Raw genomic sequence first — 23097 nt, forward strand, 5'->3', positions numbered from 1 at the left:
ATAATAATCACAGTGGTTGTAGACGGTGCAACAGGTCGGTGCAACAGGTCAGTACCTCAGGAGTAAATGTCAGTTGGCTTTTCATAGCCGATCATTCAGAGTTGGAGACAGCTGGTGTGGTGGAGAGGGAGTCGAAAACAGCAGGTCCGGGACAAGGTAGCATGTCCGGTGAACAGGTCAGGGTTCCATAGCCGCAGGCAGAACAGTTGAAACTGGAGCAGCAGCACGACCAGGTGGACTGGGGACAGCAAGGAGTCATCAGGCCAGGTAGTCCCGAGGCATGGTCCTAGGGCTCAGGTCCTCTGAGAGGAGAGAGAGAGAGAATTAGTGGGAGCCTACTTAAATTCACATAGGACACCAGAAAAGACAGGAGAAGTACTCCAGATATAAAACTGACCCTAGCCCCTCGACACAAACTATTGGAGTACAATTACTGGAGGCTGAGACAGGAGGGATCGGGAGACCACCAACTTACTACCCCGAGACAAGGCCGAGTATAGCCCACAAAGATTTCCCCCATGGCACAAACCCGAGGGGGGCACCAAACCAGACAGGAAGATTACGTCAGAGACTCAACCCACTCAAGTGACGCGCCCCTCCTAAAGACTGCATGGAAGAGCACCAGTAAGCCAGTGACTCAGCCACTGTAATAGGGTTAGAGGCAGAGAATCCCAGTGGAGAGAGGGGGACCGGCCAGGCAGAGACAGCAAGGGTGGTTCGTCGCTCTAGTGCTTTTCCTTTCACCTTCACGCCCCTGGGCCAGACTACACTCATAGGACCTACTGAAGAGATGAGTCTTCAATAAAGATTTAAAGGTTGAGACCGAGTCTGCGTCTCTGACATGGATAGGCAGACCATTCCATAAAAATTGAGCTCTATAGGAGAAAGCCCTGCCTCCAGCTGTTTTCTTAGAAATTGTAGGGACACTAAGGAGGCCTGCGTCTTGTGACCATAGCGTATGTGTAGATATGTACAGCAGGACCAAAACAGAACGATAGCTAGGAGCAAGCCCATGTAATGCTTGGTAGGTTAGCAGTAAAACCTTAATCATCCTTAGCCTTAACAGGAAGCCAGTGTAGAGAGCCTAGCACTGGAGAAATATGGTCAGGTTTTTGGGGTTTTAGTCAAGATTCTAGCAGCTATGTTTAGCACTAACTGAACATTATTTAGTGCGTTATCCGGGTAGCCGGAAGGTATAGCATTGCAGTAGTCTAATCTAGAAGTGACAAAAGCATGGGTGAATTTTTCTGCATTTTTGGACAGAAAGTTTTAAGATTTTTGCAATGTTACATAGATGTATAGATGTAAAAAAAGCTGTCCTTGAAATAGTCTTGAAATGTTTGTCAAAAGAGAGATTAGGGTCCAGAGTAACGCCAAGGTCCTTTACAGTTTTATTTGAGATGACTGTACAACCATCAAGATTAATTGTCAGATCCAACAGAAGATCCCTTTGTTTTTTGGGACTTAGAACTAGCATCTCTGTTTTGTCCGAGTTTAAAATAAAAAAAATGTGCCGCCATCCACTTCCTTATGTCTGAAACACAGGCTTCCAAGGAGGGCAATTTTGGGGCTTCACCATGTTTCATTGAAATGTACAGCTGTGTATTGTCGGCATAGCAGTGAAAGTTAACATTGTTTCCAAATATATAGTGAAAACAATAGAGGTCCTAAAACAAAACCTTGAGGAACACCGAAATGTAGTTGATTTGTCAGAGGACAAACCATCCAGTGACACTGATATCTTTCCGACAGATAAGATCTAAACCAGGCCAGAACTTGTCCGTGTAGACCAATTTGGGTTTCCAATCTCTCGAAGAGAATGTGGTGATCGATGGTATCAAAAGCAGCACTAAGGTTTAGGAGCACGAGGACAGATGCAGAGTCTTGGTCTGATGCCATTAAAAGGTAATTTGCCAATTTCGAGTGCAGTCTCAATGCTATGATGGGGTCTAATACCAGACTGAAACGTTTCATATACATTGTTTGTCTTCAGGAAGGCAGTGAGTTGCTGCGCAAAAGCTTTTTCTAAAATGTTTAAGAGGAATGGGAGATTTGATATAGGCCGATTTAATTTTTAAAAATTTTTTGAAATTTTTTAAAAAAATATTTTCTGGGTCAAGGTTTGGCTTTTTCATTAGAGGCTTTTTATACTGCCACTTTTAGTGAGTTTGGTACACATCCGCTGGATAGGGAGCCATTTATGTTCAACATAGGAGGGCCAAGCACAGGAAGCAGCTCTTTCAGTAGTTTAGTTGGAATAGGGTCCAGTATGCAGCTTGAGGCTTTAGAGGCCATGACTATTTTCAGCAATGTGTCAAGAGATATAGGATAAAAAAAACTTGAGTCTCTCCCTTCATCCTAGGTCCTGGCAGTGTTGTGCAGACTCAGGACAACTGAGCGTTTGGAGGAATACTCAGATTTAAAGAGAAGTCCGTAATTTGCTGTCTAATGATCATGATCTTTTCGTCAAAGAAGTTCATGAATTTATCACTGCTGAAGTGAAAACTATCATCTCGGGGAATGCTGCTTTTTACTTAGCTTTGCGACAGTATCAAAAATACATTTTGGATTGTTCTTATTCTCAATTAAGTTGGAAAAATAGGATGATCGAGCAGCAGTGAGGGCTCTTCGAGACTGTACGGTACTGTCTTTCCAAGCTAATCGGAAGACTTCCAGTTTGGTGTAGCGCCATTTCCGTTCCAATTTTCTCGAAGCTTGCTTCAGGGCTCATATATTTTCTGTATACCAGGGAGCTAGTTTCTTATGACAAATGTTTTTTTGTTTTTAGGGGTGCGACTGCATCTAGGGTATTAGGCAAGGTTAGATTGAGTTCCTCAGTTAGGTGGTTAACCAATTGTTGTACTCTGACGTCCTTGGGTAGGTGGAGGGAGTCTGGAAGGGCATCTAGGAATCTTTTGGTTGTCTGAGAATTTATAGCACGACTTTTGATGATCCTTGGTTGGGGTCTGAGCAGATTATTTGTTGCGATTGCAAACATAATAAAATGTTGGTCTGATACTCCAGGACTATGAGGAAAAACATTAAGATCCACAATATTTATTCCACGGGACAAAACTAGGTCCAGAGTATGACACGGCAGTGAGTAGGTCCGGAGACATGTTGGACAAAACTCACTGAGTCGATGATGGCTCCGAAAGCCTTTTGGAGTGGGTCTGTGGACTTTTCCATGTGAATATTAAAGTCACCAAAAATGTGAATATTATCTGCCATGACTACAAGGTCTGATAGGAATTCAGGGAACTCGGTGAGGAACGCTGTATACGGCCCAGTAGGCCTGTAAACAGTAGCTATAAAAAGTGATTGAGTAGACTACATCGATTTCATGACTAGAAGCTCAAAAGACAAACGCAGTCATATTTTCTTTGTAAATTGAAATTTGCTATCGTAAATGTTAGCAACACCTCCGCCTTTGTGAGATGAGCAGGGGATATGGTCACTACTGTAACCAGGAGGAGAGGCCTCATTTAACACGGTAAATTCATCAGGCTTAAGCCATGTTTCAGTGAGGCCAATCACATCAAGATTATGATCAGTGATTAGTTCATTGACTATAACTGCCTTGGAAGTGAGGGATCTAACATTAAGTAGCCCTATTTTGAGATGTGAGATATCACAATCTCTTTCAATAATGACAGGAATGGAGGAGGTCTTTATTCCAGTGAGATTGCTAAGGCAAACACCGCCATGTTTAGTTTTGCCCAACCTAGATCGAGGCACAGACAGTCTCAATGGGGATAGATGAGCTGACTACACTGACTGTGTTAGTGGCAGACTCCACTAAGCTGGCAGGCTGGCTAACGGCCTGCTGCCCGGCCTGCACCCAATCTCATTGTGGAGCTAGAGGAGTTAGAAACCTGTATGTTCATAGATAAGATGAGAGCACCCCTTCAGCTAGGATGGAGTCTGTCACTCCTCAGCAGGCCAGGCTTGGTCCTGTTTGTGGGTGAGTCCCAGAAAGAGGGCCAATTATCTACAAATTCTAACTTTTGGGAGGGGCAGAAAACAGTTTTCAACCAGCGATTGAGTTGTGAGACTCTGTTGTAGAGCTCATCACTCCCCCTAACTGGGAGGGGGCCAGAGACAATTACTCGATGCCGACACATCTTTCTAGCTGATTTACATGCTGAGGCTATGTTGCGCTTGGTGACCTCTGACTGTTTCATCCTAACATCGTTGGTGCTGACGTGGATAACAATATCCCTATACTCTCTACACTCGCCAGTTTTAGCCTTAGCCAGCACCATCTGCAGATTAGCCTTAACGTCGGTAGCCCTGCCCCTGGTAAACAGTGGATGATCGCTGGATGATTCTTTTTAAGTCTAATACTGAGGGTAATGGAGTCGCCAATGACTAGGGTTTTCAATTTGTCAGAGATAATGGTGGGACCCCGTAATGTGTGGAGGAGAGACCAGAGAAGGCTCGGCCTCTGACTCCGACTCGTTGCTTAATGGGGAGAACCGGTTGAAAGTTTCTGTCGATTGAATGAGCGACACCGGTTGAGCATTCCTACAGCATTTCCTTCTAGAAGCCATGAGAAAATTGTCCGGCTGTGGGGACTGTGCGAGGGGATTTATACTACCATCTGTACTTATTGGTGGCACAGACGTGGTTTCATCCTTTCCTATGCTGAAATTACCCTTGCCTAACGATTGCGTCTGAAGCTGGGCTTGTAGCACGGCTATCCTCAAAATAAGGCGATCGTTCTACTGTATATTAGGAGTACAGCGATTGCAAGTCAGTTAACAAATTCTTATTTACAATGACGGCATAGGAACAGTGGGTTAACTGCCTTGTTCAGGGGTAGAACAACAGATTTACATTTTTTAGAAGGCATAATGTTAATGATACTACTTAGCTTCGGCTGGTGGAGGTCCTGTAGAACCATGTCCAGATAAAGCGTCCGGGTGAAAAAGTTGTATGAAAGTCGAGCGAGGGGAAAAAATAAAAATATAAAACTGTAATTAAAAACCGGAAAGTTGGCAGGTAGCAAAGTAACGCTAGCAACAAAACGCACAGCAGCACGTATAGAAGTCCACAAGTTGTGACAGGAAATGACGTCAGCACTCAATTGGGTTCACCTTATGGTTGGATCAACCAGGTCGTCTTAATTAAGGATTGGTGTCCCGCTAGTGGGATAACTTCCGTTGAACCTGGAGGGCGCGCAATTCAAATAAATAATCATAAATATTATGGATTTTAAACATTTAGGTACACATAAAAGTGTCTTATATCGGCTGAAAGCTTAAATTCTTGTTAATCTAACTGCATTTTCCGATTTACAGTAGCTATTACAGCGAAAACATGCCATGCGATTGTTTGAGGACGGCGCCCCCACATCAAAATATTTTTCCACCGGCACAGGTTTCATACATTCATATATAACGATTAAATATTCACTTACTTTTTGAAAATCTTCCTCTGATTTGTCATCCAAAGGGTCCCAGCTATAACATGTAGGGTCGTTTTGTTAGATAAAGTCCTTCTTTATATCCCAAAAGGTCAGTTTAGTTGGCGCCATCCATTTGAGTAATCCACTCGTTCAACTTGCAGAGAAAGGAATCTGAAAATCTACCCCTAAAATTTTGTTTCAACAAATCAAAATACGTTTCTATTTTCTCCTCAGATACCCTAAAATGTAATCAAACTAATATTTCTTTCAGAAAGAAGTATGTTCAATAGGAAACCGATTTTAGCAGGTGCGTAATGTCTTCATGGCGCGCGCAAACACGAATTTCCAAGACTGTGTCCTTCTACTAAAACTGTGACAAGCCTGAAACCTTGAACATAGACTGCTGACACCCTGTGGAAGCCATAGGAATTGCATCCAGGGAGCTAATTTTCAGTATGACCTTTCTCTTGCATTTCTAAGAGGATGATCTCTCAAAAAAATAAAAAATTCCGGTTGGTTTTTCTTTGGATTTTCTCTAACCATACAGTTGAAGTCGTAAGTTTACATACACTTAGGTTGGAGTCATTAAAACTTGTTTATCAACCACTCCGCAAATTTCTTGTTAACAAACTATAGTTTTGGCAAGTCGGTTAGGAAATCTATTTTGTGCAAGACACAAGTAATTGTTCCAACAATTGTTTACAGACAGATTATTTCACTTTTACCTCACAGTATCACAATTCCAGTGGGTCAGAAGTTTACATACACCAAGTTGACTGTGCCTTTAAACAGCTTAGACAATTCCAGAAAATTATGTCATGGCTTTAGAAGCTTCTGATAGGATAATTGACATAATTTGAGTCAATTGGCGTACCTCTGGATGTATTGCAAGGCCTACCTTCAAACTCAGTGCCTCTTTGCTCGACATAATGGGAAAATCAGCCAAGACCTCAGAAAAAAATGGTGGACTTCCACAAGTCTGGTTCATCCTTGGGAGCAATTTCCAAACGCCTGAAGGTACCACGTTCATCTGTACAAACAATAGTATGCAAGTATAAACACCATCAGACCATGCAGCCGTCATACCGCTCAGGAAGGAGATGCGTTCTGTCTCCTAGAGATGAATGTACTTTGGTGCGAAAAGTGCAAATCAATCCCAGAACAACAGCAAAGGACCTTGTGACGATGTTGGAGGAAACCGGTAAAAAGTATCTATATCCACAGTAAAACAAGTCCTATATCGACATAACCTGAAAGGCCGTTCAGCAAGGAAGAAGCCACTGCTCCAAAACCGCCATAAAAAAGCCAGACTACGGTTTGCAACTGCACATAGGGACAAAGATCATACTTTTTGGAGAAATGTCCTCTGGTCTGATTAAACAAAAATAGAACTGTTTGGCCATAATGACCATCGTTATGTTTGGAGGAGAAAGGGGGAGGCTTTCAAGCCAAAGAACACCATCCCAACCGTGAAGCACGGGGGTGGCAGCATCATGTTGTGCGGTGCTTTGCTGCAGGTGGAACTGATGCACTTCACAAAATAGATGGCATCATGAGGGAGGAAAATTATGTGGATAATATTGAAGCAACATCTCAAGACATCAGTCAGGAAGTTAAAGCTTGGTCGTAAATGGGTCTTCCAAATGGACAATGACCCAAAGCATACTTCCAAAGTTGTGGCAAAATGGCTTAAGGACAAGAAAGTCAAGGTATTGGAGTGGCCATCACAAAGCCCTGACCTCAATTCCATAGAAAATTTGTGGGCAGAACTGAAAAAGCGTGTGCGAGCAAGGAGCCCTAGAAACCTGGCTCAGTTACACCAGCTCTGTCAGGAGCAATGGGCCAAAATTCACCCAACTTATTGTGGGAAGCTTGCGGAAGGCTACCTGAAACGTTTGACCCAAGTAAAACAATTTAAAGGCAATGCTACCAAATACTAATTGAGTGTATGTGAACTTCTGACCCACTGGGAATGTCATGAAAGAAATAAAAGCTGAAATAAATCATTCTCTCTACTATTATTCTGACATTTCACATTCGTAAAATAAATTTGTGATCCTAACTGACCTAAGACAGGGAATTTTTACTAGGATTAAATGTCAGGAATTGTGAAAAACTGAGTTTAAATGTATTTGGCTAAGGTGTATGTAAACTTCTGACTTCAACTGTATCTATTGTGTAATAGTCTCCTATATTATTTTAACATTTCTACAAACTTCAAAGTGTTTTCTTTCCAATGGTACCAATTATGTGCATATCCTGGCTTCAGGGCTTGAGCTACAGGTAGTTTACTTTGGGCACGTCATTCAGGCAGGAATTGGAGATAAACGGGGCCTAGCCTTAAGAAGTTTTAATACTGTTCACCTTATGGTTGGACCAACGAGGTCGTCTTACATTTTTGTTCTAGCCCAGTACCAATGTTGCCTGGTTGCCATCCTTGTTCAACTATTACATTCCGCTCCTGCCATTTTCCAAAGAGACTGGCCTTTCGGCAATCTCTAAAGATGAACATTCTTTAATTAATGATCTTGAGCAGGATTTGATCCTGATTCGATAACACTCACAGCTATCATCCATTCACAATGTTTTTGCAAATTAGACTAACAGGAAAATATTAACTTTATTCATACATTTGATTGGAAACATTCTAACGTTGGGCATTCTGATGTTATATATTTCATTATAACTTTGGGTTTAGGGAGAACCGAGGATTCACGTTTCTTGCATTTTTACCACCAGCCAATGTGATCGCAAAGATTTTTTCATTTTTTTTTCTTGTTCAAAATAAATTGCCAAGCTATATTGCTACTTCTGGGACACGCATTGGGCTAGGCCACTGGTTCAACAGCTATAGGAGGAATACAGAGAGGATGGAAGAGGGAGATACCAGCGGAGATGCGTGAATTGCGCTAGAAGGGAACAGTGAAGACGGGAGTGTAAATTAGAAGTTAATTCCTAGGCTGGGCTAATTAATCCACCATTTTTATGCTTGCATATACATTAGGCCTAGCCTACTTGGGTGAATTTAGGTCACCACCTGTGCCATGCAAGCCAGAGAACATTTTTTTGGGGGGGGTCTGACACATTTTGTGCCAATGAACTGAAGTTAGACATTGCCAAATGCGTCAAGTTTAATAAAATGTGCAATTAAGTCTATACTAACCTTTTCCACTAGTGGCACTGGTGCTACAAACTTTTTAATTTGGTTTCACTAGCTCATTTTTATTTTATTTAACCTTTTTAACTAGGCAAGTCAGTTAAGAACAAATTCCTATTTAGAATGACGGCCTTCACCGGCCAAACCCTAACCCGGTCGATGCTGGGCCAATTGTGCGCCGCCCTATGGGACTCCCAATCACGGCCGGTTGGGATACAGCCTGGAATCGAACCAGGGTCTGTAGTGACACCTCTAGCACTGAGATGCAGTGCCTTAGACCGTTGCATGATTTGGTTGCGTACATTTTCAATAATTGATTAAGACCTGGCCTGTCCCATAAAACCAGGCTAATAATTACTAGCCATCTCTTAAATTAGCATGCCCTTGTGTTTTAAAATAAAGTGCAAAATTATCTTTCCATCTGCCCGAAGACAGTTATTTGTATTTTATTAGGATTGCCATTAGCTGTTGCAAAAGCAGCAGCTACTCTTCCTGGGGTCCACACGAAACATGACATAATACAGAAAATGAATAGACAAGAACAGTAGCATGTGATTTTCATTAGTATCGCTAATGGCTACACAAAGTGGTAGACATATAGGGCCTCCTCGCACCGCACACAGCAGGGCTCGACATTCAAATAAAATTGCCAGTGGCACACCAGGCCAGTGCCAACTGAAAGCTACAGGCCGGAATGAAAAAATAATAATACTGGCAGGGTCCAGATCTGACAGAAAAGCAAATGCTCCGTGCATAATTTTAGTAACAGGTGATTTTCTTTCATTTGCGAGCTGAGCAAGTAGCCTGTACAGGGTTGATATAGACATTGGCAAGTCAAAATAAAGGACTTTTTCAAGCACTTAGTTGTAATTTTCAAGGATCTACATTTTTATATTTAATTGTTGTAATAGCCTATAGGTATAAATATATAATAACCTCAGGGCAAAAAATATGCATTACCACTTTAAAAATGAATATTATTTTAATAGGCCTACCCAATGGAATTATACATTGACATTTATTTTTAAATTCTAAAATATGTGGGCAAAATGTGGACCAACATTTCTAAAAATATGTTTTAACTTTTGTAATTATGGGGTATTGTGTGTAGATCTGTGAGGGGGGGAAATCAATGCAATCCATTTTGAATTCAGGCTGGAACACAAGAAAATGTGGAATAAGTCAAGCGGTATGAATACTTTCTGAAGGCACTGTATGTGTGCAGCGCGCGTATGACGGGGATGATCGACTGGCCCGGAGGGTTTCCAAAACCGGGCAGCCCTGTATGTCGAGCCCTGACACACACAGAAGGCCATTGTTGCCTCTTTATAAAGTTGGCTTATTTTTGGTCAATTGCACATTAGTTTGAATAAATCATGATAATAAAACAAATTAAGCAAATTGTATAACCCAAAATAAAGTGACCAGGTAAGAGAATTTCACTGGCACCCTTTTGAACAATTTAAAAAAATGTGTTGCACTACCAAGTCTAACAGTCACAAATTTGGTCGTAGTATCGAACCCTTTATAGTGCTTCTTTTTAGAAATGGCAAGTTAATTTTGTCATCCCATAAACGCATATCAAGTGCAAGTACGCTGGATGGCCTTTTCATTAGGAGGGAAGTCTACTGTGGATAGCTAAAATAATGATTATGATCACATTCTCAAATGTTTTATATTTGGCCTATTGGGACACCTATACATTTTGGCAGCCACGCACGAGTGACCAGTGTAGCCTTTTATCATCCAGACAGAATGTTGAAATATCTTCACGCCTAGAATTATAAACCACCAGGCTTCCTACTGCCTTGGACAAAAAAAATTATACAAATTCAAAAAAAGCCTACTTTCTGCCAAGATTTGAAGCTGTGCCTAGGTTTTGAAGAGGTTTTAGGAAAGGAGAAATGCAAATTAGACTGATAGGAAAACATTCTAACGTTGGGCATTCTGACGTTCTATTTCATTATAACTTTGGATGCAGGGAGAACAGAGGATTCTTGTTAATTTAACTAGGCAAGTCAGTTAAGAACAAATTCTTTTTTACAATGACGGCCTACCCTCCCCTAACCCGGACGAAGCTGGGCCAATTGTGTGCCGCCCTATGGGACTCCCGATCACGGACTGTTGTGACAGCCTGGGAACGAACCAGGGTCTGTAGTGACTCCTCTAGCACTGCAATGCAGTGCGCCACTCGGGAGATGCTTTGATTGATGGGTCCATTTGGGGTGTGTGTGTGTGAGTTCGCTAATTCTTTCTAAGCCTATGTCCATTCAGAAAGTTTCCTAAAATAGCCTGTCTGGACTCCATCTCTTAAGAGAGGAGGGACAAATAATAGAACAGAAATGAGCATAATAAAATAAAAATGTCAGCAAGTCATGATGACCAGCATACAGTGTATTCAGACCCCTTGACTTTTTCCACATTTTGTTACGTTACAGCCTTATTCTAAAATGGATTAAATGTTTTTTTACCCCCTCATCAATCTACACACAATGCCACATAATGACAAAGCAAAAACAGGTATTTAGAAATGTTTGTTAAAAAAATGGAAATATGACTTTTACATAAGTATTCAGACCCTTGACTCAGTACTTTGTTGAAGCACCTTTGGCAGCGATTACAGACTCGAGTATTCTTGGGACAGCATGGCACGCATGTATTTGGGGAGTTTTTCCCATTCCTCTTGGCATATCCTCTCAAGCTCTGTGAGGTTGGATGGGGAGCGTTGCTGCACAGCTATTTTCAGATCTCTCCAGAGATGTTCGATCGGGTTCAACTCAAATAAAAATCTAATCTAATTTTGTCACATACACATGGTTAGCAGATGTTAAGTGTAGCAAAATGCTTCCGACAGTGCAGTAATATCTAACAAGTAATCTAACAAATTCACAACAACTACCTTATATACACAAATGTAAGGGATGGAATAAGAATATGTACATATAAATATATGGATGAGCGATGGCCGTGCAACATAGGCAAGATGCAATAGATGGTATGAAATACAGTATATACATATGAGATGAGTAATGTCGGATATCTATACATTTTTAAAGTGGCACAATTTAAAGTGACTAGTGATACCTTTTAATAAATCAATTTATTAAAGTGGCCTGTGATTTGCGTCTATGTTGGCAGCAGCCTCTCTATGTTAGTGATGGCTGTTTAACAGTCTGATGGCCTTGATGGAAGCTGTTTTTCAATCTCTCGGTCCCAGCTTTGATGCACCTGTTCTGACCTCGCCTTCTGGATGATAGTGGGGTGAAGAGGCATTGGCTCGGGTGGCTGTTGTCCTTGATCTTTTTCGCCTCCCTGTGACATCGGGTGGTGTAGGTGTCCTGGAGAGCAAGTAGTTTGCCCCCGGTGATGCGTTGTGCCGACTACACTACCCTCTGGAGAGCCTTGCGGTTGAGGGCGGTGCAGTTGCCGTACCAGGCGGTGATACAGCCCGACAGGATGCTCTCGATTGTGCATCTGTAAAAGTTTGAGGGTTTTAGGTAACAAGCCACATTTCTTCAGCCTCCTGAGGTTGAAGAGGCGCTGTTGCGCCTTCTTCACCACGCTGTCTGTGTGGGTGGACCATTTCAGTTTGTCCGTGATGTGTACACCGAGGAACTTAGAACTTTCCACCTTCTCCACTACTGTCCCGTCGATGTGGATAGCGGGCTGCTCCCTCTGCTGTTTCTTGAAGTCCACAATCATCTCCTTCGTTTTGTTGATGTTGAGTGAGAGGTTGTTTTCCTGACCCCACACTCCGAGCGCCCTCATCTCCTCTCTGTAGACTGTCTCGTTGTTGTTGGTAATCAAGCCCACTAATGTTGTGTCGTCTGCAAACTTGATGATTGAGTTGAAGGCGTGCATGGCCACGAAGTCATGGGTGAACAGGGAGTACAGGAGGGGGCTTGAGCATGCACCCTTGTGGGACCCCAGTGTTCATCCACCTCTGGCCTGCTCGCCTCCCTACCTCTGCGGAAGCACAGTTCCCGCTCAGCCCAGTCAAAACTGTTCGCTGCTCTGGCACCCCAATGGTGGAACAAGCTCCCTCACGACGCTAGGACAGCGGAGTCAATCACCACCTTCCGGAGACACCTGAAACCCCACCTCTTTAAGGTATACCAGGGATAGGATAAAGTAATCCTTCTAACCCACCCCCCCCAAAAAAAATATATATAGATGTACTATTGTAAAGTGGTTGTTCCACTGGATATCATAAGGTGAATGCACCAATTTGTAAGTCGCTCTGGATAAGAGCGTCTGCTAAATGACGTAAATGTAAAATGTAAATGTTGAGGATCAGCGAAGTGGAGATGTTGTTTCCTACCTTCACCACCTGGGGGCGGCCCGTCAGAAAGTCCAGGACCCAATTGCACAGGGCGGGGTTGAGACCCAGGGTCTTAAGCTTAATGATGAGCTTGGAGGGTACTATGTTGTTGAATGCTGAGCTGTAGTCAATGAACAGCATTCTTACATAGGTATTCCTCTGATCCAGATGGGATAGGGCAGTGTGCAGTAGAGGTCGACCAATTATGATTTTTCAACACCGATACCGATTATTGGAGTACCAAAAAGAAGCCGATACCGATTAATCGATATATTTTTTTTTTATATATATAAAAAAAACTTCATCGATTAATATATATATATATATAATGTATTTGTAATAATGACAATTACAACAATACTGAATGAACAATGAACACTTATTTTAACTTAATATAATACATCAATAAAATCAATTTAGTCTCAAATAAATAATGAATCATGTTCAATTTGGTTTAAATAATGCAAAAACAAAGTGTTGGAGAAGAAAGTAATATGCAATATGTGCCATGTAAAAAAGCTAACATTTAAGTTCCTTGCTCAGAACATGAGAACATATGAAAGCTGGTGGTTCCTTTTAACATGGGTCTTCAATATTTCCAGTTAAGAAGTTTTAGGTTGTAGTTATTATAGGACTATTTCTATCTATACCATTTGTATTTCATATACCTTTGACTATTGGATGTTCTAATAGGTACTTTAGTATTGCCAGCTTAATCTCAGGAGTTCATAGGGTTGAAGTCATATATATCATTGCGAAGAGCTGCTGGCAAACGCAGTAAAGTGCTGTTTGAATGAATGCTTACGAGCCTGCTGCTGCCTACCACCGCTCAGTCAGAATGCCTTATCAAATCATAGACTTAATTATAATATAATAACACACAGAAATACGAGCCTTAGGTCATTAATATGTCAAATCCGGGAACTATCATTTCGAAAAAAAAACATTTATTCTTTCAGTGAAATACAGAACCGTTGTGTATTTTATCTAACGGGTATCTAAGTCTAAATATTGCTGTTACATTGCACAACCTTCAATGTTATGCCATAATTACGTACAATTCTGGCAAATTAGTTCTCAACGAGCCAGGCGGCCCAAACTGTTGCATATACCCTGACTCAATTTCCCTAGTATAATGTTGCCTGCTAACATGAATTTCTTTTAACTAAATATGCAGGTTTAAAAAAATATACTTCTTTGTATTGATTTTAAGAAAGGCATTGATGTTTATGGTTAGGTACATTCGTGCAACGATTGTTCTTTTTTCGCAAATGCGCTTTTGTTAAATCATCCCCCGTTTGGCAAAGTTGGCTGTCTTTGTCAGGAAGAAATGGTCTTCACACAGTTCGCAACGAGCCAGGCGGCCCAAACTGCTGCATATACCCTGACTCTGTTGCACAGAACGCAAGAGAAGTGACACAATTTCCCTAGTTAAAAGAAATTCATGTTAGCAGGCAATATTAACTAAATATGCAGGTTTAAAAATATATACTTGTGTATTGATTTTAAGAAAGGCGTTGATATTTATGGTTAGGTACACATTGGTGCAACGACAGTGCTTTTTTTTGCGAATGTGCTTGTTAAATCACCTGTTTGGCGAAGTAGGCTGTCATTCAATGATAAATTAACAGGCACCACATTGATTATATGCAACGCAGGACAAGCTAGATAAACTAGTTATATCATCAACCATGTGTGGTTAACTAGTGATTATGTTAAGATTGATCGTTTTTTATAAGATATGTTTAATGCTAGCTAGCACCTTACCTTGGCTCCTTGCTGCACTCGCATAACAGGTAGTCAGCCTGCGACGCAGTCTCCTCGTGGAGCGCAATGTAATCGGCCATGATCGGTGTCCAAAAATGCCGATTACCGATTGTTATGAAAACTTGAAATCGGCCCTAATTAATCGCCCAATTCCGATTAATCGGTCGACCTCTAGTGTGCAGTGTGATGGTGATTGCATCCTCTGTGGACCTGTTGGGGCGGTATGCAAACTGGAGTGGGTCTAGGGTGGCAGGTAAGGTGGAGGTTATATGATCCTTGACTAGTCTCTCAAAGCACTTCATTATGACAGAAGTGAGTGCTGTGGGGCGATAGTCATTTAGTAGTTCAGTTATCTTTGCCTTTGGTATAGGAACAATGGTGGCCATCTTGAAGCATGTGGGGACAGGGAGCTCTGTCTGGGCTCTGGCTGGGACACTCAAGGACATTGAGACCCAAAGCCACTCCTGCGTTGTCTTGGCTGTGTGCTTAGGGTCGTTGTCCTGTTGGAAGGTGAACCTTTGCCCCAGTCTGTGGTCCTGAGCACAAGGATCTCACTGTACTTTGCTCTGTTCATCTTTGCCTCGATCCTGACTAGACTCCCAGTCCCTGACGCTGAAAACAACCCCACAGCATGATGCTGCCACCACCATGCTTCACCTTAGGGATGGTGCCAGACTTCATCCAGACATGACGCTTGGTATTCAGGCCAAAGAGTTCAATCTTGGTTTCATCAGACCAGAGAATCTAGTTTCTCATGATCTGAGAGTCTTTAGGTGCCTTTAGGAGTGGCGTCCGTCTGGCCACTCTCTCATTAAAGCCCTGATTGGTGTAGTGCTGCAGAGATGGTTGTCCTGCTGGGAGGTTCTCCCATCTCCACAGAAGAGGGAGCTCTGTCATAGTGACCGTCGGGTTCTTGGTCACCTCACTGACCATGGTCCTTCTCCCCAATTGCTCAGTTTGGCCGGGCGGCCAGCTCTAAGAAGAGTCTTGCTGGTTCCAAACTTCTTCCATTTAAGAATGATGGATGCCACTGTGTTCTTGGTGACCTTTAATGCTGCAGAGATGTGTTGGTACCCTTCCCCAGATCTGTGCCTCGACACAATCCTGTCTCGGAGCTCTACAGACAATTCCTTCAACCTCATGACTGGGTTTTTGCTCTAACATTCACTGTCCTTATATAGACAGGTGTATTCCTTTCCAAATCATGTTCAATAAATTGATTTTACCACAGGTGGACTCTAATGAAGTTGTAGAATGGAAACAGGATGCACTTGAGCTCAATTTCGAGTCTCATAGCAAAGGGTTTGAATACTAATGTAAATGTGATATTTTCATTTTTTTATGCGGTATTGTGTGTAGATTGCTGAGGAAAAAAATACTATTTAATCTGTTTTAGAGTAAGGCTGTAACAAAATGTGGAAAAAGTCAAAGGGGTCTGAATACTTTCCGAAGGCACTATATGTTGCGAGGAATGGCAACAGGTGCCAGTTTCTTTCCTCATTCATGGCATGCAACTGAAGCAAACCGTATTTGAATTGAACCTTGTAGGCTAATATTTTCTGTATCATTATTACACTCTCTCATTCTGAAATCCTCTCTAGCCACTTTGAACAACATGATCTTGCATTGACACTTCTCACAAGCACTTCATAACGGAAGTTTTTATTGTTGTTCTTAACTTTCTAACTCTATATTGCGCCAAATTTGTGCGCATCCCATATTCCGTAACGTTTTTTTTAATGTATTTTTTATTTCACCTTTATTTAACCAGGTAGGCAAGTTGAGAACAAGTTCTCATTTACAATTGCAACCTGGCCAAGATAAAGCAAAGCAGTTTGACACATACAACAACACAGAGTAACACATGGAGTAAAACAAACATTCAGTCAATAATATAGTAGACAAATAAGTCTATATACAAAGTGAGCAAATGAGGTGAGATAAGGGAGGTAAAGGCAATTAAGGCAATGGTGGCAAGGTAAGTACAATATAGCAAGTAAAACACTGGAATAGTAGATTTGCAGTGGAAGAAAGTGCAAAGTAGAAATAGAAATAATGGGGTGCAAAGGAGCAAAATAAATAAATAAATACAGTAGGGGAAGCGGTAGTTTTTTGGGCTAAATTATAGATGGGCTATGTAGAGGTGCAGTAATCTGTGAGCTGCTCTGACAGCTGGTGCTTAAAGCTAGTGAGGGAGATAAGTGTTTCCAGTTTTAGAGGTTTTTGTAGTTTGTTCCAGTCATTGACAGCAGAGAACTGGAAGGAGAGGCGGCCGAAGGAGGAATTGGCGTTGGGGGTGACGAGCGATATACCTGCTGGAGCGCGTGCTACAGGTGGGTGTTGCTATGGTGACCAGTGAGCTGAGATAAGGGGGAACTTTACCTAGCAGGGTCTTGTAGATGACCTGGAGCCAGTGGGTTTGGCGACGAGTATGAAGCGAGGGCCAGCCAACGAGAGCGTACAGGTCGCAGTGGTGGGTAGTATATGGGGCTTTGGTGACAAAACGGATGGCACTGTGATAGACTGCATCCAATTTATTGAGAAGGGTATTGGAGGCTATTTTGTAAATGATATCGCCGAAGTCGAGGATCGGTAGGATGGTCAGTTTTACGAGGGTATGTTTGGCAGCATGAGTGAAAGATGCTTTGTTGCAAAATAGGAAGCCAATTCTAGATTTAACTTTGGATTGGAGATGTTTGATGTGAGTCTGGAAGGAGAGTTTACAGTCTATCCAGACACCTAGGTATTTGTAGTAGTCCACATATTCTAAGTCCGAACCGTCCAGATTAGTGATGCTGGACGGGCGGGCAGGTGCAGGCAGCGATCGGTTGAAGAGCATGCATTTAGTTTTACTTGTATTTAACTTCTCTAGGGTAAGGGGCAGTATTTTGACGTCCGGATGAAAGGCGTGCCCAAATTAAACTGCCTGCTACTAAGGCTCAGAAGGTAGGATATGCATATTATTAGTAGATTTGGATAGAAAACACTGAAGTTTCTAAAACGTCTATGAGTATAACAGAACTCATATGGCAGGCAAAAACCTGAGAAAAATCCAACCAGGAAGTGTGGAAATCTGAGGCTTGTAGTTTTTCAAGTGATTCCCTATCCAGTACACAGTGACTTAGGGTTCATTTTGCACTTCCTAAGGCTTCCACTAGATGTCAACAGTCTTTAGAACGTTTCATGTTTCTACTGTGAATATGGAGCGAACAAGAGGACCTGGAAATTGATGAGTGAGGAAATTACATGAGCTCAGCGCCTCTTCTGAAGACATTGGAATTGTCCGGTTGGAATATTACTGAAGATTTATGTTAACATCCTAAAGATTGATGCTATACATCGTTAGACATATTTCTACGAACGTAAATATAACTTTTTTTTACTTTTCGTCGTGACATTTTCGCGCGCTTCCTGCATTTGGAGTAGTGGACTGAACGCCCGAACAAAAGGAGGTATTTGGACATAAATGATGGACTTTATCGAACAAAACAAACATTTATTGTGGACCTGGGATTCCTGGGAGTGCATTCAGATGAAGATCATCAAAGGTAAGTGAATATTTATAATATTATTTTGAGTTTTATTGACTCCACAAAATGGCGGGTTTGGTTTCGTGTCTGAACGCTGTACTCAGATTATTGCAAAGTGTGCTTTCGCTGTAAAGTTTTTTGAAATCTGACACAGCGGTTGCATTAAGGAGAAGTGTATCTATAATTCTTTGAATTACAGTTTAACATTTTATCAACGTTTATGATGAGTATTTCTGTAAATTGATGTGCTCATTCACCGGAAGTTTTGGGAGGCAAAACATTTCTGAACATTACACGCCAATGTAAAATGTTTTTTTGGGATATAAATATGAACTGTATCGAGCAAAACATACATGTATTGTGTAACATGAAGTCCTATGAGTGCCATTTGATGAAGATCATCAAAGGTTAGTGTTTAATTTTAGCTGTATTCTTGGTTTTTGTGACGCCTCTCCTTGCTTGCGAAAATGGCTGTGTGGTTTTTTTCTTGTTTAGGTGCTGTCCAAACATAATCTAATGCTATGATTTTGCCGTAAAGCCTTTTTGAAATCGGACAATGTGGTTGGATTAACGAGAAGTGTATCTTTAAAATGGGATATAATAGTTCTATGTTTGAGAAATTTGAATTATGAGATTTTTGTTGTTTTGAATTTGGCGCCCTGCTATTTCACTGGCTGTTGAAGAGTGTGTCCCGCAGGTGGGACGGTCAAGTCCCACATACCCCAGAGAGGTTAAGAGCAGTTGGAGACCACGGAAGGAGAGTTGTATGGCATTGAAGCTCGTCTGGAGGGTAGTGAACACAGTGTCCAAAGAAGGGCCAGAAGTATACAGAATGGTGTCGTCTGCGTAGAGGTGGATCAGAGACTCACCAGCAGCAAGAGCGACATCATTGATGTATACAGAGAAAAGAGTCGGCCCAAGAATTGAACCCTGTGGCACCCCCATAGAGACTGCCAGAGGCCCGGACAACAGGCCCTCCGATTTGACACACTGAACTCTATCAGAGAAGTAGTTGGTGAACCAGGCGAGGCAATCAAATCAAATGTATTTATATAGCCCTTCTTACATCAGCTGATATCACAAAGTGCTGTACAGAAACCCAGCCTAAAACCCCAAACAGCAAGTAATGCAGGTGTAGAAGCACAGTGGCTAGGAAAAACTCCCTAGAAAGGCCAAAACCTAGGAAGAAACCTAGAGAGGAACCAGACTGAGGGGTGGCCAGTCCTCTTCTGGCTGTGCCGGGTGATCATTTGAGAAACCAAGGCTGTTGAGTCTGCCGATGAGGATGTGGTGATTGACAGAGTCGAAAGCCTTGGCCAGGTCAATGAATACGGCTGCACAGTACTGTTTCTTATCGATGGCGTTTAAGATATCGTTTAGGACCTTGAGTGTGGCTGAGGTGCACCCATGACCAGCTCTGAAACCAGATTGCATAGCGGAGAAGGTGCAGTGGGATTCTAAATGGTCGGTAATCTGTTTGTTGACTTGGCTTTCGAAGACTTTAGAAAGGCAGGGTAGGATAGATATAGGTCTGTAGCAGTTTGGGTCAAGAGTGTCCCCCCCCTTTGAAGAGGGGGATGAGCGCAGCTGCTTTCCAATCTTTGGGAATCTCAGACGACACGAAAGAGAGGTTGAACAGGTTAGTAATAGGGGTTGCAACAATTTCGGCAGATAATTGTAGAAAGAAAGGGTCCAGATTGTCTAGCCCGGCTGATTTGTAGGGGTCCAGATTTTGCAGCTCTTTCAGAACATCAGCTGACTGGATTTGGGAGAAGGAGAAATGGGGAAGGCTTGGGTGAGTTGCTGTGGGGAGTGCAGTGCTGTTGACTGGGGTAGGGGTAGCCAGGTGGAAAGCATGGCCAGCCATAGACAAATGCTTATTGAAATTCTCAATTAGAGTGGATTTATCGGAGGTGACAGAGTTTCCTATCCTCAGTGCAGTGGGCAGCTGGGAGGAGGTGCTCTTATTCTCCAAGGACTTTACAGTGTCCCAGAACGTTTTGGAGTTTGTGTTGCAGGAAGCAAATTTCTGCTTGAAAAAGCTAGCCTTGGCTTTTCTAACTGCCTGTTTATATTGGTTTCTAACTTCCCTGAAAAGTTGCATATCACGGGGGCTGTTCGATGCTAATGCAGAACGCTAATGCAGCACGTTATCATGGAAAATATGAATGTTGTTTCCAAATACCAGTCAGCAACTGCACCTTAAATCCAGTTGCATATTGAACATTGAGATTGCCGAAATGCCAGTCTCTTTGGCAAATGACAGGAGTGGAATGCTAGCTAAAAAGACTGGTTCCCAGACTAGCACCAACACACCTGATTCAACAAATCATCAAGCCCTGGATTAGTTGATTCAGGTGTGCCAAGATTGAAAGATATTGTCATTTTCACAAAGTGAATTGATGGTCAGTTATTAATTTTATTTTTCTCACCCTCTCTAGATGACGTGGTCTCAAATTACTTCACCAAGGGCAAGAGGGGCAAGAGGTCCGGAATTCTGCTCATCTTCTCATTCCTCAAGGAGGCGGTGTTGCCTAGTCGACAGAAGATGTACTGATGCTCTACCTGGGGGTTTGGGGATGGGTGGGTGGGTGGGTGGGTATGGCGGTAGATTTGGGAAGGGACTAAAGGAGAGGTTGCAGAGGAGGAGGAGGAGGGAAGAAAAGGAGGAGGAAGGAGAGTGCATTGTAGCAGAGCAGATGAGAGCTCCCACTATTACTACGGACTAGCAGCAGTGCGTTTTACAGGACTTGTACATCTCTCTTACACTCGTCTGTGTCCGAAATGGCACCCTATTCCCTATATAGTACACTAAATAGGGTATAGGGTATCCAAGTCGGTCTGTGATGACGACTGCCAACGAACAACTGAAGGCTTCTCTCCCTCCCTCTCTGGCTGCTGTTCTCCAGCTACAGTAAAAGCCTCTGTAGGCTCTACTGCAACACTCTTCTGTTCTGTTTTATAAAGGTTTGTTAAGGAAACTACGTGCTGGTGTGAGTCGTCTGGGCCGTATTCATTAGTGCAAAACGGAAACGAGCGTTTCTTATTGGACAAGTTCATGTTGTTCCCTCTCTGTTTATAGTCAGTTTTCTGTTTGGTGCCTAATGAATAACAGCTAAGTGGAGAAGTCAGGTTGGAAGGGATGATGAGAACAAGGTTGGTGGAAAACGAGGCCAGATAGGATCCCTTGAATGAGTCCAAATGGCACCCTATTTCCTACATAGTGTACTACTTTTGACCTGAGTCCCATGGGCCCTGGTCAAAAGTAGTGCACTATAGGGAAGAGGGTACCATTTGGGACGCCACTCTTGTGTTGTGTGCTGGGCCGTTAACTCCCTACTAGTATGGGGTCGCCTATAACCAAGTGTTTGTACGTGGACCCATAGGAATGAAATGTTTTGTTTCTTCACTGTCCTTCAATCATTGACTCCATCGTTAAGTACATTTACTTATTCTCTTGAACTGTTTAAAAGAAGAAAAAAAAGCTTAAATAATATAAGTGATTTTTTGGGGGGGGATATCAATTGATTAAAAAAACTGAACAAACATTCCCAAAAATACTTGTGCAATGATTTCTGTATGCCTGTTATGGCTGAATCTGGGTGTGTTTAGAGAGAGGAACTGATAACGTGATTATTAAAGAGGCAGTACATGGCGTGAGACTCATCACTGATTGGTTGTATGGAAGATGCATGGTATAAGACTGATTAGCTGTGAGGAAGGTACAGTGCCTTCAGAAAATATTCACACCCCTTGACTTTTTACACATTTTGTCGTTTTGCAGCCTGAATTTAAAATGGGTTAAATAGAGATTTGGAGTTAGCTTTTGCGACATTTAACAAATTTAATAAAAAATGAAAGCTGAAATAAGTATTCAACCCCTTTGTTATGGCCAACCTAAATAAGTTCAGGACTAAAAATGTGCTTAACAAATCACACAAGTTGCATGGACTCACTCTGTGTGCAATAATATACTGCTCAAAAAAATAAAGGGAACACGTAAACAACACAATGTAACTCCAAGTCAATCACACTTCTGTGAAATCAAACTGTCCACTTAGGAAGCAACACTGATTGTCAATAAATTTCACATGCTGTTGTGCAAATGGAATAGACAACAGGTGGAAATTATAGGCAATTAGCAAGACACCCCCAATAAAGGAGTGGTTCTGCAGGTGGGGACCACAGACCACTTCTCAGTTCCTATGCTTCCTGGCTGATGTTTTGGTCACTTTTGAATGCTGGCGGTGCTTTCACTCTAGTGGTAACATGAGACAGAGTCTACAACCCACACAAGTGGCTCAGGTAGTGCAGCTCATCCAGGATGGCACATCAATGCGAGCTGTGGCAAGAAGGTTTGCTGTGTCTGTCAGCGTAGTGTTCAGAGCATGGAGGCATTACCAGGAGACAGGCCAGTACATCAGGAGACGTGGAGGAGGCTGTAGGAGGGCAACAACCCAGCAGCAGGACCGCTACCTCCGCCTTTGTGCAAGGAGGAGCACTGCCAGAGCCCTGCAAAATGACCTCCAGCAAGCCACAAATGTGCATGTGTCTGCTCAAACGGTCAGAAATAGACTCCATGAGGGCCCGACGTCCACAGGTGGGGTTTGTGCTTACAGCCCAACACCGTGCAGGGCATCTGGCATTTGCCATAGAACACCAAGATTGGCAAATTCGCCACTGGCGCCCTGTGCTCTTCACAGATGAAAGCAGGTTCACACTGAGCACATGTGACAGACGTGACAGTCTGGAGACGCCGTGGAGAACGTTCTGCTGCCTGCAACATCCTCCAGCATGACCGGTTTGGCGGTGGGTCAGACATGGTGTGGGGTGGCATTTCTTTGGGGGGCCGCACAGCCCTCCATGTGCTCGCCAGAGGTAGCCTGACTGCCATTAGTTACCGAGATGAGAT

General features: G+C 42.6%; 1 protein-coding gene across 1 annotated transcript in view; it reads left to right on the forward strand.

Annotated features, from left to right (window-relative positions):
- Positions 1-20765, forward strand: part of LOC106577837 (protein TEX261) — a 33374-nt gene extending 12609 nt beyond the window's left edge. The window contains exon 6 of the mRNA XM_014156200.2: positions 20627-20765. Within this exon, the coding sequence (XP_014011675.1) occupies positions 20627-20742 (116 nt within the window). The 3' untranslated portion in view covers positions 20743-20765. The remainder of the gene's footprint in view (positions 1-20626) is intronic.
- The last annotated feature ends 2332 nt before the right edge of the window (positions 20766-23097 follow it).

This window comes from Salmo salar, chromosome ssa18 (genome assembly GCF_905237065.1).
Source record: "Salmo salar chromosome ssa18, Ssal_v3.1, whole genome shotgun sequence".
Classification (NCBI taxonomy): Eukaryota; Metazoa; Chordata; class Actinopteri; order Salmoniformes; family Salmonidae; genus Salmo; species Salmo salar.